Source organism: Rhinolophus sinicus, chromosome 8, assembly GCF_057876585.1.
Source record: "Rhinolophus sinicus isolate RSI-liver-muscle chromosome 8, RSI-T2T, whole genome shotgun sequence".
Classification (NCBI taxonomy): domain Eukaryota; kingdom Metazoa; phylum Chordata; class Mammalia; order Chiroptera; family Rhinolophidae; genus Rhinolophus; species Rhinolophus sinicus.
In genome coordinates, this window is record NC_142508.1 from 10,199,854 (window position 1) to 10,216,026 (window position 16,173).

Here is a 16,173-nt window from a genome sequence, read left to right on the forward strand (position 1 = left end):
CCGTTGCTGTCAAAACACCCACATGCAAATACATGAAAATACCCGCAAACCAAGCATGAGCAGATGTTTGAGTTTTTCCAAAGTTACTTGTTCTATTTGTTGATTCACCTTGTCATAGCAAGCTCTCAAGTTTTCAGAAGTGTTTAATGTTGCTATTCCCCAAGGTTCTATCCTCCCGCCTCTGCTTTTCATGCTCTTCATTTTTGCTGAATGATCTTATCAACTCACAGCGTCAATTACCTAATCACTTTGATGTCACTCAAACCCATATTCCTCTCCATCTTTCTTAAGTTCTTCTATATATAATACAACTGCCTACTGAGCATCTTATCTTGGGTTGTCCATTGCAAACTCAACACAATAAAAATTGACATTTAGTCCCTCACATCCTGTTTCTCTTCTGTTATTCCTTGTCTTGCTTTTCTAGAAATCCATTCTTACTTCTTCCAGGGATCTTTCGAAAACACCTATCCTACAGTATAGCTAGGCCCGGTTTTAAGTTTGGGGATATGGCAATGAATAAGACAAATGAGATTCCTGCTTTCATGTCCTTGAATTCTACAAATGTTAAGTAAACCAGAAGAAAAAATACCAGGGATTTAAGTTCCATGCAGATACTGGGGAGGTACTTTATATAGGGAGGTCGGGAAAGGCCTTGCTGAAGAAGACATTTAAGCTCAGGGTTGAAAGACAAAATGGAGACCTCTATATCGGGAAAGCATTCTAGGCAGAGGGTTCACGTCACTCCCCAAATGAAATTCCTTAAGTGGCTTCCCTAAGTCTTTAGTATGGACGTCCAAACTTCTTAGCATGGTAGAAAAGATCTTCCAGCAGTTGCCTTCTAGCTTCTTGACCTGACATTGACTCACTACATCCTCACAACCCCCCCCCCCCCAATCCCCCGGTAAGAGAGCAAGCAGGCTGGTTGAGTCCTCGATTATGTCTTATTCATCTTTGTCCTCTGTCACTACCATTAGCAGTTGGCTCAGTGAACGTTCATTAAACGAGCCTGGTGTTGGGCGATAACGGCCAGCTGCTTAAGGTGCAGGTCAGGACCTGTGCTGTCCAACAAATGTAAGGTGAGCCACAATTGTGATTTGCAATTTCCTCACAGCAACTTCAGAGAAGTAAAAGAAGCAGATGAAATTGTAATATTTACCATGTTAACATGGTTAACATAAAGGTACTAATGAGGTATTTGTCATTCTTTTCATTCTAAATCTTCTAACTCCAGTGTGTGTATTTCACATATCTCCCTTTAGACTGGTCACATGTGAAGTGTTTTTTCGGCTACTGGCTATCTCCTCAGACCTTTCCCTACCAACTACCTAAGGCCACCCCAGCCCTGAATCTTCTAACCACATGACCAAAAAAATAAAACAATATTCTGATATGTTCTAAATTAAAATTACAGTAGCAGAGCGAGAAAGGAAATGGTTAGTCTGTCTGTTAATAGCTGTGGACCAGCTCTGACAAAAGACTGCTCACATTCCTATATGTCTGTTGGAATGTAGGATAAATTTCCAGGTGGCTATTTCCCCAATTATCCCAAAGAGAGAACAGCCAGGCGCCACATAACCCCAGGAACCTCAGCTTATTTGCACGTGAACTTTCTCATCTGCTGCCCACAGCTAATCCACAGGAGCGGGACACTTCTTTGCAACGAGCCGGAGCCCGGCTTCACCTTCTCCGTCGCCTTTGTCTATAGCTAATGTAAATCCTTTCAGACTGGCTTACATCTTTCTCCCCAATACTTGATGTATGAAAACGCTTGCAGAACTCCAGGACCACGGACATGTTGTCTTTCCTACCTAACCATGCTATTGGTGGTGTAGACTCCATGCCCCAAGACCAGTCTTTTTGCAAGCAATGGCCTAATACATTTTTTCTTTTAAAAAGACTTTCCACCGTGCAAGTTAAAACTTTTTGTTTAACTTACATTACCTATTTCATTTTCTTTGCAGCCCATATCAGTTCCTCAAATTCTCTCATTTGCTTGCGTGTTGTGACTCCCCCACTATACAAGCGTCTCAGGCTAGGACTCACTTTGACCCGTGCCTGGCACAGAACCGGCGCTCAGTAAATACTGACCCTACCCGACCCGCGCCGAGGGCAAACCGCAGACCCCTGGGCCCTCCTCTGACAGCCGGTGCCCACGGCCGCCGCCCCCCGCCCGCCCTTCTCCAGGCCATCCCGGGATCTTGGTTTGAAATCGTGGACGTGACTGGGAGGAGTCTGCCCGCCTCGGATTTCGTGCTCGCGGCGCAGGGAGCTGGGCCGCGACCATGGCGGAGCTCACGGTGTGCTCCTTCCTCACCAAGGTGCTGTGTGCCAACGGCGGGCGCATGTTCCTCCAGGACCTGCGCGCCCACGTGGAGCTCTCGGAGGCCAGGCTCCTGGACGTGCTGCGCCAGGCCGGGCCCGACCGCTTCCTGCTGCAGGAGGTGGAGATGAAGGAGGGCCTCTGGGACGCGGAGGCCGAGGCTGCGGCCGGCGCGGGCGCGGGCGCGGGAGCGGGCGCTGGCGCGGGCGGGGCGGGAGGCGGCGGCCCCTTGGCCTGGAGAGTGGTGGCCGTGTCCTCCGCGCGCCTCTGCGCCCGCTACCAGCGCGGCGAGTGCCAGGCCTGCGACCAGCTGCACCTCTGTCGCCGCCACATGCTGGGCAAGTGCCCGAACCGAGACTGCTGGTGAGGCGACGGGGGGACCTGGTGGCGGGCGGGGCCGGGCGGCCTCCTGGGACTCAGACGGCGGCGCGATCACGGCGCGCGGGCCGCGGGCCTGACCCGTTCAGCTGCAAGTGGGACCCGAGAGAAATGAGAAAAAGGATGGTTCGCCCAGGGGCCGGCGACTCCCTCGGAAAAGGCGGAAGGGAAGCCTCGGGAAGGGCCGATGGCGGGGTCCTCCCGGGGAGGCCTCCCCTGCGCTCTTAGCTCTGGTGCGGAATAAGGGGAAAGGTTGGCTCAGTTTGGGTTACTTAGCGGCCTCTCGCCCTCAAAAATTGCAGCCCCTGCCCAGGGATCCTCCACATTTGCTGGGATAAATCAGGATTGGGACTTTGGGAGTCCTTTGGGGGGCATTTGCAGAGCGCATCAGATCCATGGACCCTTTATGCAGATAGCCTCTTCCTACATAAACATAGTTTTACAGAAGCAGTATGTGCTGTCTAGGTTTAAAAAGCCGATCTAGTTTGACCCCAAGCAAACAGCGGTGGATGATTTGGGAGCGGTCGCCTGAGGCTGCCTACTGAGTCCAGCCTTCCTGGGTGTACAGAAGTTCCCCAAAGTGGAGTTGGTGGGGACACTTCTTTTGACGTTGGTGGACTGTGGGGGTGGGCAGCTGTTTGGCATGGAGAAGGCAAGTGCAATCACCTATAGAACAGGTGGGCACCATCTGTCAAGGCAGGTGACTGGGGGAGGGGGTACCCTTGGCTTTAAAGCATCCTCATTTAAAATGAAAATGACCCAGCTTTCTTATTGTCAGAGCTTCGTAGGCTGTAGTGTCTACGAATTCATGGCAAATTGTTTCACGTCAGATGCAAGTTGAAAGCAGCCCTAGGCAAGGTGTTTGACAGACTGGCCTCTTCTTCATCTGGGCCTCTGATCCAGTGCTTTATGTTCTAGGTCTACCTGTACCCTTTCCCATGATATCCACACACCTGTCAACATCCAAGTGCTGAAAAACCATGGGCTTTTTGGCCTCAATGAGGCCCAGCTTCGGATTCTGCTTTTACAGAACGACCCCTGCCTTTTACCAGAGGTGAGTCAGCACGAAGTCACCCTCAGATTGTCTGCCTGGTGAAAGAAATCGGGGGAGAGTATCAGAATTCTGCTTACAGAGGACAGCCTGAGGAGTATTGGGGTGAGGTGGGGTTATGGTGCAGTGTTGACCTTTCTGGAGTCTCTATGATTTTGCGGGGCTTTGATACGCAGGGAATGATGGACCTGTGTGGTATGGAAATAATAATATTGGCGACTGGTTGTCTGAGTGCTTACTGCATACTTAGCAATTTATATACTTTAGCTTATTAATAACTTGCCCCCATTTTACAGGTGAGGAAACTGAGTCTGATTAAATAACTTGCTCAAGGTCACATAGTAAATGGCATATTTGCATTTAGTACGTCTGCCTGTGAAGCCTGTGTTTTGTGAATTGCCTGTTTATGCTTTCGCCTATTTTTCTGTTGATGCATTTGTCTTTTTCTATTAATTATTAGATGTCCTCAATGATACAGATTCCTTTATGGGTCACATTTGTTATAAGTATCCCCCCCCACCCCCATTTACTTTTTTGGGAGCTTTAGATACTAAATTTGATTGCTTCAAAACAACATGATTTAGTTCCAAATGCTTGAAAAGTACCCATTAAACTGCTCTAATGGTGAAATTAGTATGTTTGTATCTGTTTAGCTAGACACAAAGAATATTTAAGTATGAAACAATTGGAATCCCAAAAGAAAATTTTACGAGAGACTACCAATGAAAAGTAGTTTTCTAATCTGGCACAGTGATTCCATCATGGACACTCTCCCAAGTTGCCAGAAGAAGGGGGAGCGTTGGGAAAATAGAGGGTGGTTCATGATTGTGGTCCTGTTTTAACTCTAAGGTATTGCAGGGTCTAGAAGAGAAGAACGTCACAGGGCTGGAGCCTTTGGTTCAGATGGCAGAGGCTGCCCTTCAAGGCAGCAGAGTTTGCACCCATAGGCAGCACTGGAGGCAGCCTTAGGAGCCAAGATATTCCTGCTTGGCCTCCAACTACTTTCTCATTTCTTCAAATTTTGAACCCAGGTTTGGTATCTCATGAGCCAGATACATTCCAACCACGTGGCCAGGAAGTACACAATGTCTGGTCATCTTTTCTGTTTGTGAGGTTGAGATTGATTCGTGGTGTTAGGGTTGACAGCCTGTCCCATTATTATCAAGTTCCCCATCAGGAGGGTCTTGGTTTGCCTGGGACAGACCCGGTTGACATTAATTGTCCCAATGTAATTATGAATAATGCTCCCTAAAAAAAATGCCCTTGTCTGGGTGATAAATCATCTGTTCACGTTACCTGTCTGGGTTGGATTCCCTGGAGGCAGAGCCTGACTTAGGGATTTAGGTGTGTGTGATTTCTTGAAGGAGGGCCCCTGGTAAACACTCCGTAAAGGAGGAAAGCAGGTGAAAGGGAAGGAAAAGCTACAAGCAAGGTAAAGTCTGGCCTTCACTTGATTCATGGTGGGCCTCTGGAGCAGAAATACCCTGAAGAATTATTCCAGCCTTAAGGCAAAGGGCCCAGACTTTTGTACCTGCATAGAATTCTTGGTTGGCTACAGGATTTGGGAGAGGAGGGCAGGTCAAATGAGGGTCAAAGTAAGAGAGAGGCAGCTGTGCTTTAGTAACAGCTGGGGGAGATCTAGGTGGGGGTACTGTAACACTACCCATCTGCCTTTCACCCAGTGATTTTAACAGCCACAGAGGACCAGAAGTTGCCATTTAGAGAAGTTGTTGTTTGTTGGCGTGAAAGATACAGTGCAAACCAGTGTTTCAGTGTTGCCTCATTTCTTTCCCAGGTCTGTTTGCTCTACAACAAAGGTGAAGCACTCTATGGTTATTGCAACCTCAAGGACAAATGCAACAAGTTTCACGTGTGCAAGTCCTTCGTCAGGGGAGAGTGCAGGCTTCAGAGATGCAAACGGTCCCATCAGCTCATCCATGCCACAGCTCTGAAGCTGCTGCAGGACCAAGGACCGAATATCCCCAGCGTCGTTAATTTTCAGATCATCTCTACCTACAGGCACATGAAGTTGCATAAGATGCTTGAAAATAAAGGTGAGAGTATCAGAGGACTCGCTGAGCATTATCAACGATGTGGTTTTGACCTGAACGTGAGTCTGGGGAGAAAGCACTTCATGTGTTAAGTGCTTTGTCCTGGTGGAAGCTTTGGATAGTCAACACTGTATGTTCCAGAACTGTGATTCTAACCAAAAGAGGGAGGGATGGAGTTTATTTTCAGCACTGCCCCAGTATTTGAACAGTGTAGTTGGTAAGTTGGGGATCAGAAGTACGGAGACCAGTCTTAAGCGCTTCATTGGGAAAAAAGAGGAGGGAGATGGGCCAGTGACTAGAAAGGTAAGGATAAGGTAAGGATGGCGTTCTTTTATTAAATTGAATTCAAGTTTTTTCTTTTTTAATTGTTAGGAAATTTGAACCACATTACAGAAAATTTTGGATAATAGAGTAGAAATAAAAATTGCGTGTAACTCCATTCGCTCTAATGCACAGTCACTGTTACCATTTAATTGCAGGCCCTTCGGTTTTGTTACTATAGGAATACTAGTCCAGTTGTATTAATTATCTTAAATTTTCACTTTATACAACATCATAAATATCTTCTCATATCACTGCATAGTCTCGTTTTTTTAAGGTCTACAAAGTGTGGTTTGGTGGTCTTTTCATTGTAATGCATTCAGGTTACTTTTTCTTTTATTAATAGATTTGCCTGTAGCGGGAAATCAGTTTCAGTGGGTAGTCAGGTCAGGGGAATTGTTGATGGGAAAACCAAATCATCAAAATCAGAGCCTCTAAGCTTTTCCTGTGGAGTCGTCTTATGTTGGGCTGGTAGTGGTGGGCTTCATGGGCGAGTGGTGTGAAAGTGAGGAGGGCTGTGCAAATCACAGTGTGAGAAGCTAACTAGGGAGCCCCGAATGTGGCAGAGACCTTCTGCTCTGTATATGTATCGGGCCTGTCCTCTTCTGGGCCTGTTTTGTGGGTCTCTCCTAACGAGGAGAGTTTCTTTCTGCTTGCTGAGTGTGTGTGTGTGTGTGTGTGTGTGTGTGTGTGTGTGTGTGTTTAATTCATTTCAAATCCACAAGACACGAACTCTCCAAAACCCGAGTGTTGGGAGTTTTGTCTTGAGAGTTGATTACCTGCCCCCAACAGAAAACGAAATTTAGAGTGATAAAAAGGGTGTCTTAGGAAGCCGCATCTCTTTCTCCTTTTTCAGATAATTCAGCTGCTTCTGCCGAGCAGTCACAGGGCCTTGAGAAACAAGGAGGACGAGTAGCTGGGGCTGCAGAAGCCTCTCCCCTGGTTTCTGTCCCTGCCCAGTCTGCCAAGAAGCCATGCGCAGGTAAACCGTAAGGGACATCGGTGAAGTAAGAAGCAGCGTGTCCCGTTGGAAGGTCTGAAAACAAAGCTATGTTGAGCTTTACTTTGTAACCATTCATTCATGTAATCATTTTTTAATAATGGCCATAATAATACCTACCTCACAGGGTGTTGTGAGAATTAAAGAAGATGGAAAGGAGACAGTGTCAATTTGGGAGGATAAAATTGGAGGGGCAGGGGGGTTGGGGAGGAGGTTGGGCATTGAACAGGCAAAGAAAGGGTAAGACCTGAGTGCAGATGGGGTCAGGGCAGGGCAAATCCTAGAGATGGCAACCTCTGCCTGCAGCCCCTGAGAGCTTTCCCCAGAATGGCTGGCGGGTGCTCTGAAAGAGGCAGGTTTCTGCTGACTTGCTCTGTGTCCCAGGCCCATGTTTTTCTATACCTCCATATATACAGTTTACATTGTGGTATTCATAGAGTATGGAAACTTTATATTCTTTTTTGTTCCACTTAATGTTCCAGAAGCATCTTTCCATATTGGTTCACATTTATCATGCATAATCATTTTTGTGCACTAATATATCATAGTTTATGTAACTGTTCCCCTATTCTGGGATATTTTGATTCTTTCTAACAAATTTTGAATATAGCTCTTCTTAAAATCCACACAATAGTGAGTTTTTAAAGCTAGTCTTTTGCTTAGCTTATAGTTGCCAAATGAGACTGTCTTATGATTTGCATTTCTTTAAATTTATGTACAAGTGAATATTTTTCTGTGTGTGCTTTCTGTATGTCTGCATTTTGTGCATTTTGTACTTGCCCTTTAATCCTGGGCATCTAATTACCTCCTCTGTGCTGATGTGGGATGGCCTTTAATTAGGCTCCTTAATTTTTATGAAAGGATGTCAACCAAACTGTACTCTAACTCTTGTGGATCCATCCTCAGCCAACACCAGAGAGTGTACAACTTTCCAGTGCTCACCAGAGATTTCTACCTCACTCTGTCTGCTCTCCATCTCTTATTAAACTTTTGCCAAAGTCCAGTTGCTGTGGTTTAAAGGATGTGTAGTTCATCCATTCCTTGAAGTTGGATCCATTCTAATATGGATCAGGGTGGATCATCAGAAATTTATATACCTCGTCCATTTCATGTTGACTTTCCCCTTCCTCCCCTCTCTGTTTCCCCCACCCTCCCACTGTCTTCATCCAGTTTTCACTTAGATGTTTGGTTCTTGGTTTTCATCAAAGGCTACCACGAGAAGCAGCTTCATGAAATCCTTTCCCTATTTGCTGTAGTAATATTCCCCAAATATCAGCGTGCAAAGGGTTTTTAAAAATATTTAATTGTCCCGCAATAACATACCATTTGAGAAATAGAGACAAGGGAGTGAGTTTTTCATCAAGCTAAAATTTGTTTAATTTCGAAAACTTTTATCATGAAATGCTGTCTTTTCTGTTGGGGAAAGTGTGTAAAAAATGTCCTTTGTGAAGGGAGAAATTGCTGTTTTCTCCTAATGTATACGGTAATAGTGATCCACCTTACATGAGCCATTTTACTTGGTTATCAAGAGTAGTTTTTCTGAAAGCCCTTCCTGCATATCTTACTTTTTTTTTTCCTAGTTCTGATTTCTCCTGGTGCTAGCTTTTTTTGAAAAAAATTATTTTTACATTTTATTATCATTATTTACATTTTATCCTTTTACTATGTATATGTTTATTGTAAGCCATCTTAAATCCTTAATGGAAACAGTGTAGTATATAAATGCATATCCTTTACATTAAGACTTGCTAGACTTTTATATTATTGTTCTTTTTATATATCTTATAATTATACTTTTCTATATGAAGTTATTGACCCTCTGTAATCTTTGTTGCAATATTTTATTCAATTCTATGAATCTTCCAGTTCCATCTTAGTTCTGTTGGTATCCATTCTGTAGAAATATATAAGCATATCTGTCACTGCTATTTTTGTCTGACAATCAGCTGTTAGAGTTATCACATTAGACATGGAGATAAGTTTTCTTTGGCAATTTATTGGAACTTATAAGATGAAGTCGCAGATCTCTAGCCTCTACGAACTCAGCATATGCTAAACTGAGTGATGAACTTTTCTCCAGACTTTTTAGACTTTTTCCTCCTTTTGTTTCTTTATTTTGGAGTGTCACCACCTAATGACTTAAGCCAAAAATCTGCAAACTGTCCTAATCTTGTCTTTCTCTTTGTTCCCTGTGTCACATTGATTATCTAGATTGAGACTTTTTTCATCCTCAAAAATCTCTCAAAATATTAACTGTCTTTACCCCTTTCTTTTCATTCCCTATGCCTTGCCCTGTTTTAAACCGTCATCACCTCTTGTATTCTACAGATGCAAAACTCAGTGGTTTTCATGTCTTGTGAGTTTCCTGTGGGAGGTGCTGGGTGACTCCCCTTTGATGATGGTAGCCCCATTTTACTTTTTAATGTAATAGGCTTGTGTGGCTTTCATTGCTTTCCTTACCACCCTTCTCTCCCTCTGCTTTCCACTCTGCTGCCTGGTTGATCTTTTGAAATCCTGACTTAATCATATCGCATTTTGCTGCCACCACCTTTATTGGTCCCCATCATATAGGGTAGGAGTCATAAACTCAGAGGGATACAGGGACCAGAAAGCTGAGTTGATGGATGAAGTGAGCTAGACGTAAGAGGGATCGGGAAAAGAGGAAGTGCTGTGGTAAACTGTCCCCTCCAAAAGGGGCAGGTGCCCCTTATTTCCATGTGGGAATGTGGGCCCAGTTTGTGAGACTGTCCAATTTGACAAAAGAAGCCAGAAATCCAAGTTTTTCTGAGAAATTTTCTGATTTTTAAATACTGATTTTTAATTGTGTGTAGTGACCTTGCAAATTTTGGAATGTGCCATTTTACCTTGTGACTCTGTGTTTGTAGATGATACTCCAAGTCCCCTTCTTTCTCCCTCCACCTGCCTCAAAACCTGGCAAGGTTAGATTCTTTAAAATGCTGACCTAACCTTTCCTGACCCCAAGAGAGTTTTCAAAGCTCTAGCATAGCACTTACTCCATTACATTGCAATGCCTTTTTTTTATTCCCTAGCTTTGAGCAGAAACATTATTTATTCTTGGTTATTCTAACACTTGGTAGTTAAGTTTTTTTTGCCATATAATGAATTAAACTCTCCATTTGAATTCATTGAATGAGTATCAGATTGGTCTTCATTGTTCTTTTTTCTTCCCACATATATATTTTTAATATTCAAAAAATATTTTTCCCCCTAAGGAATGTGTTATATAAGATAAACATCTCTTTGATGCTTCAGTTTGAATTGCCTAGGTCTAAAATAAATGCTTTAAAACTTATGTTCATGGTACTAATTCTTTCCATCAAGGAATTAACTCTCTCCATTATTGATGTGTTTCTTGATTTCTTTGTAATCGTTGTAATTTGTTCTTGTTTTTGTCTAGGTCTTATCTAACCCTTAACACATTAATTCTTTCTGGGATAAATACGTCTGTATTGCTACTCAGTGTGGGAATTTCTATCGTTAGAATGCTATTAATTTTTAAAATATTTTTCTGTTAGTGAATTGCCTTTGTTCTAACAGTGTTAGAAGGCCAATTTGTTTTTTTGAAATATAAAATCGTAGCTGCAAAAATATTCATCTTTCCTTATGTATTTCTATTTTGTTTAGTGTTAAATAAAATTGTGATAAAAAGATTTTTTGATAATTCTTCATTAAATATGAAGCTACTTGTTGGTTTTAAACAAATGTTCTCTATTTAATAAGGGAAATGACATCTATTGTTTATTAGAAGCTTTTAAAAAGAATTGGTATCTTTTGATATAATCAGAATTTTTATCATTTAAATTGCCTAATATGATTATATTAATGGTTTTCACTATATTAAAATATCCTTAAATTCTGAGTAAATTCTACTTGATTATGGCATTATATTCTTTTAATGTATTTTCCCCCTAATTGGTAACCTTTATTATAAGTTTATATATCCATACATTTATAAATAAAATTCATTTATATTTTATGTGTGTATGTAGCAATTTTTGTTTTTATTGCTGTATACTCAAAGGATAAATTTTTTTCAGAGTGTTGTTTTGAGTTTTTGTAAATTGATTTGTAACGTCATTATTTTAAATTTTTCCAGCTTTTTTGAGATATAATTGACATATTACATTGTGGGAGTTTAAGGTGATGATTTGGTATATGTATGCATTATGAAATGATTACCACAATGTTAGTTAGCTTATCCATCACCTCACATTCATTATTACATTAAAAATAATGTATTACTGTATCCTTGAATCACTGTCTTTAGTATTATTTAAGAATTTTTTTCTAAAAGATTTATTTTGGAAAATATAATAGTAGAAATTTTGGAGAATACAAGAATGCATTCAGAAGGAAGTAATAATCACCCATAATACTACTATGTAGAGACAATTACTCTTAAATACTTCAGGATATTTTTTCAATCTTTTTTTATACACATGTTATTAAATGTTGAGGGTATACTATAAATACAATTTCATATTATGCTGTTTTGGATTGACATTATTTTGTAAGCATTTTCCTACGTAATTGAAAGCATTCATAATTATATTTGATGGCTATATTCTGTTTTTTATGTATCATTTATTTAATCATAGGCCTCTTGTTGGATATTTATTGTTTGCTACATTTTAGTACATAAATCGTCTGCATTTCTGATTATTTTATTAGAATATATTTATAGATGTGAATATACTCTTCCAGAGATATGAACATTTTAAACACTCAAAAAGTATTTCAAAATTGTCTTCCAGTGTGGCTGTATCATTGACACTCATCATTAGCGTGGAAATCGCCTCTTACTACACTTTCAACAGCGTGTTATAGGCACATGCTGATGAAAGAGAGAATATCTTTTGTTTCCTACGGAGTTCTTCTGGGCAGGTATTTAGAAAATAGATAACAGAAAAATACATTGGTATTAATTGCTACTTAATTACACGGTAAAGGCTATGACTGTAATTAATAACATGATTAAGTTATGTGCAATTTCTGATGTTTTTACCTTTACTGAAATTTCCTTTTTGCTTTACATTTGCATAGTAAGCTTTTTTTGTGTGAACTGATGACCATGCATTCATCTTACAAGGGTAAAATTTATTCTCATAGTACCTCATAGGTGCTCACTCTCAGATATTTATCTCCCAGATAAATTTTTCTTTTATTCAGAAAGAGATACAGTGAAACTGCCTCCCTCTAATACACATGGCAAGCTCGTAGTTCAGTGAAGTGTCTACTAATCTGAGTTGACTATCCCTGCTCTCAGGTTTTGGACGGCTGGTCTAGCTAAGGAAAACTTGGAAATGCCTCAAATAAACCTTTCTTCGGCTCTACTCTTCTCCAGGTCCATAAAACCAAGCCAGAAGACACAGGCAGATGTTCCATAAAGCATTTTCCTTATTTGATCTCTCAGCTCCACATGTTCCTGTTTCTCCCTCTGGTCTCTCCACGTGTTGTGGTTCCTGACATCTGACTCTGACTTTCTGGAACAATGTCTAGTGTGGCTTCTTTTAGTCCCTACATCTCCAGCCACAAGCCCATGTACCTACTCTGACCTATTTCTCACATGTTTGCCAAGTGGCTGCATTCCTGGGCTCCCCATCACTCATCTAGCTGCCTGAGATGTTGCCTGTACTGGGAGAACAAGGCATGGTGACGGGAGATTGCTGGCACCATGGGCGGGTTGCTCTGTTAGTTACCTGGAGGATGGAGACCAGTCATCTCACACAACTGCCCTGACAGGATAGCCCATCTTCCTCTTCCTCCCCTCCAGGACTCCCTTTAGAGAGTCCAGTGAATGTCCAGACTGCTCCAAGTCAAAGATACAGGAACAATCAGTGCTTCCACATAATGTAAAGATATGTCATCAACATAGGTTAGGTCATGCTGCAATAGTAAACAACCACCAAATCTCATGATACAGCAACAAAGATTTATTTTTCATTTGTGTTCATCATGGTCAGTTTCAATTCTGTTCCATGTCCTTTTCACGTTGGGACTCAGGTGGACAGAGCAGCCCCTATCTGGACCAGTGCTTGTGTCCTGGCAGGGGGAAACCCAAGCTGGCTCTAAAAGCATCTACTCTCAATTGCATTGGTCAAAGCAGATCATGTGACCATCCTGTGCACAATAGGGCGGGGATGTATAATCCTATGTGGAAGGGTATGATGGATCATATGGCCAAGCCTAGTGTCAATGGACAGGGACGATAATGCACCCTCAGGAAGTGGCCGTAACTACTGTGAACTATAACACAGTCAACCACGGGAGGAAGCGCAGACAGGTGGCGCTGTGCGGAGGCAGTTCCTTTAAAGATGCTGTAGCATTTCTGATGTTAGTATACTTCTATTGCTTCAACCAAAATGTGGTCAACACTGCCAATATGTTGACAATGGAGGTAAACCAAGATACTGCAGAGTTCTGGTTTCTAGCCACCAGCTGGAGGGACCCAAACCAGCACTGAGAAAACATATTTATCACGTATTCTATAGAGAGAGAGGCTGACCATCTTTACTCCTCCTACCTTCATCCCTCCCCTCTGGATTATCTTGGATTCTCACACCTAATATGCTAAAAACTATCTGTTCACAACTTTGCTCACCTGTCAACCCCCTCCTCATTTTTTGGCTCTGTGTTGTCTCTATGCCCAATTTCAAGGTGAGAAGAAAGCAACAGCCAGAATAAATTCAACTGCCTCACAACTAACTCCACGTCATCCTCTCCTGCTGCCGCACTACACTGATTCCGGGTCCCAGGCTTCATTCCTGACTTTGCTGATGCCTTTTATTTGGACTAGTGGATACTGGTTAACTCCTGGCAGTGGGGTTTCCTGTCAGTCTTGACTCTGCCTATGGATCATACAGCCCTGCTACAGTTCCTGCAGACAAGGCAAGCAGTATTTGTTTTAAAATGGAGATTTTGTTTTTATTCAGGTATGCCGAGGCCAACAGATCAGGAGAATAGGCAGTATATTACAGTTCCCAAGGGGACGGGGCAAGACACGCCATGCAGAACCGCGAGAGAACACTGTCTGTCACAGGCAGAAGGAAGTGGGGGAAAAGGAGAGAGCGGGAGAAAGGATGGATTGAGGGAGAGGGAGAAAGAGAGAGAGAAAGACAGGAATGGGTGACTAGGCTAAGCAAGTTTAGGGCTGGTTGGTTTGGATAATGTCACTGGGTTCTAGGGTGTAGTGATCTCTAGTTGTCTGAAACCTAGCCCTGGGTTGATGGGGCAGAGGAATAGTGTCAGAGCAAATAGAACAGCAGGTGGGGGAGTGTGGCCTCTGGATTGGTTAGTTTGCATACGACGCAACAGAGGAGGGGAGGAGGAGTGGGCGGGGGAGAAGGGTGTTTTCTATCTCCAGGAGTCCCCGGAATCCTCTAACCCTGGGAGGGGCAGTCCCTCTCTCATCTGAAAGGCTCCAGATGTCAAAATCTCAGATATAGAAATTGAAAATCATGTTTAGTACAGTATTTTAAACACATTCAGACCTTCATGGGCAGGACTTAGCATTAGCCATCCACCCAAATCCAATATTAGGTGATATACTGGTGGTCACTTGGCTCTGGATTTATTACTTGGCCATCCATAATAATAATATATAACATTTGTTGTGCTAGCACTGTATATGGCTCTTATCATGGTATATTGGTTGTAAAAATGGCCCAATACTCTACCCCTCTATATCCATGACTTTGTAGCTTCTCCTGTCCAAAGAGGGAGTTTCTATCCCCATCCCTTACATCTGGGCAGGCCACATGACTTGTTTGATCAATAGAATACAGACGAAGTGAAGGGATGGCCCTGCAGTTGACCATTAGAGCATGAGTGAGTCTATCCAATCCCAGCTGACCTGTGGATTTGTGAGCAATGATCACTGCTGTTTTAGCTTTCCTGTGGGTTTGTTTTTCTCAGTGGGTAGATACATTATATATGTGCTTTTTGTTATATATTTTGTTTGTTGAAAGTGTACAGAACTATATTTTTAGAAAGACTTTATTTTTTAGAGTAGGAATTTCTGAGGAAGTAATAGACTAGCAACTTAATCTGGATTGTAATAGAGGAGTAGTTCCTAAAATTAGGGGGGAAAAGCTGGAAAAAAAAAAAAACACACACAAGAAAAACAAAAACAAAGAACGCAAAACCCCAAAAAATAAAAGAAAAAAAATAAGCTGAGCTTGAAATTCAAAAATAATATCTAATTGGACAAGGGGCCTTAAGGCTGACCCTCAGGCACTGCTGGAGGAAGGCTATATGAGATGACAAGTTGGCAATATTATAACAGGTCCTAAAAATACACATGCTCTTTGATCAAATAATTCCAGTTTCAGAAGTTTATCATGTGAGGGGCAGCCAGGTAGTGCAGTTGGTTAGAGTGCAGTGCTCTTAACAGCAAGGTTGTCAGTTTGATCCCCACCTGGGCCACTGTGAGCTGTGCCCTCCACAACTAGTTTGAAACAACTGCTTGACTTAGAGCTGATGGGTCCTGGAAAAACACACTTAAATAAATAAAAGATTTTTTAAAAAAAGAAAAGAAATTTATCATGTGATATTAATAAAAGATGTGTAGAGAAATTTACCTACAAAGTTGTTCCTATTTGTTAGGGTCCTGGCAAGAAACAGATGACACTCTTAGACTGGACAAGTGTGGAGAATTTAATGAAGGACTATTGAAAAAGGCATGGCAGGGTTAAAAGACACCAAAAAATGCTGGAGGGCTTGGACTAGCAGTGCGGGGGGCACCATATCAGCCTAAGCATGAAGGTGCAAGGGAGGGGAGCTATTACAGGAACCGAGGGAGAATAGCCATAGGAGAGAACTTCCTACCAGATGGGTTCAAGGTCTTAACGTTCAACAACACAGCCAAGTAGTAGTGCTTCAGGGAGGGAGCTGGGGGATTAAATACTCTTGCCTCCTTCTTTTCCCATTATCAGATTTCTCGCTGGTGCCCTTCATTAGCCAAACCTAGAGGAAGCTAGAGAGGGCAGAAGTCCAGTGATGCATTCTTGCAAAGGTCAGCTTCCTGGAG

At 42.4% G+C, this 16,173-nt stretch overlaps 1 protein-coding gene across 1 annotated transcript; it reads left to right on the plus strand.

Annotated features, from left to right (window-relative positions):
• The first annotated feature begins 2,111 nt into the window (after positions 1-2,111).
• On the plus strand, positions 2,112-7,712 carry ZC3HAV1L (ZC3HAV1 like). The gene is made up of 4 exons (XM_019750414.3): positions 2,112-2,686; positions 3,620-3,755; positions 5,548-5,806; positions 6,981-7,712. The coding sequence occupies exons 1-4, from the start codon at positions 2,286-2,288 to the stop codon at positions 7,115-7,117; spliced, it is 933 nt and encodes a 310-aa protein (XP_019605973.3). The 5' UTR covers positions 2,112-2,285; the 3' UTR covers positions 7,118-7,712.
• Positions 7,713-16,173: the final 8,461 nt, after the last annotated feature.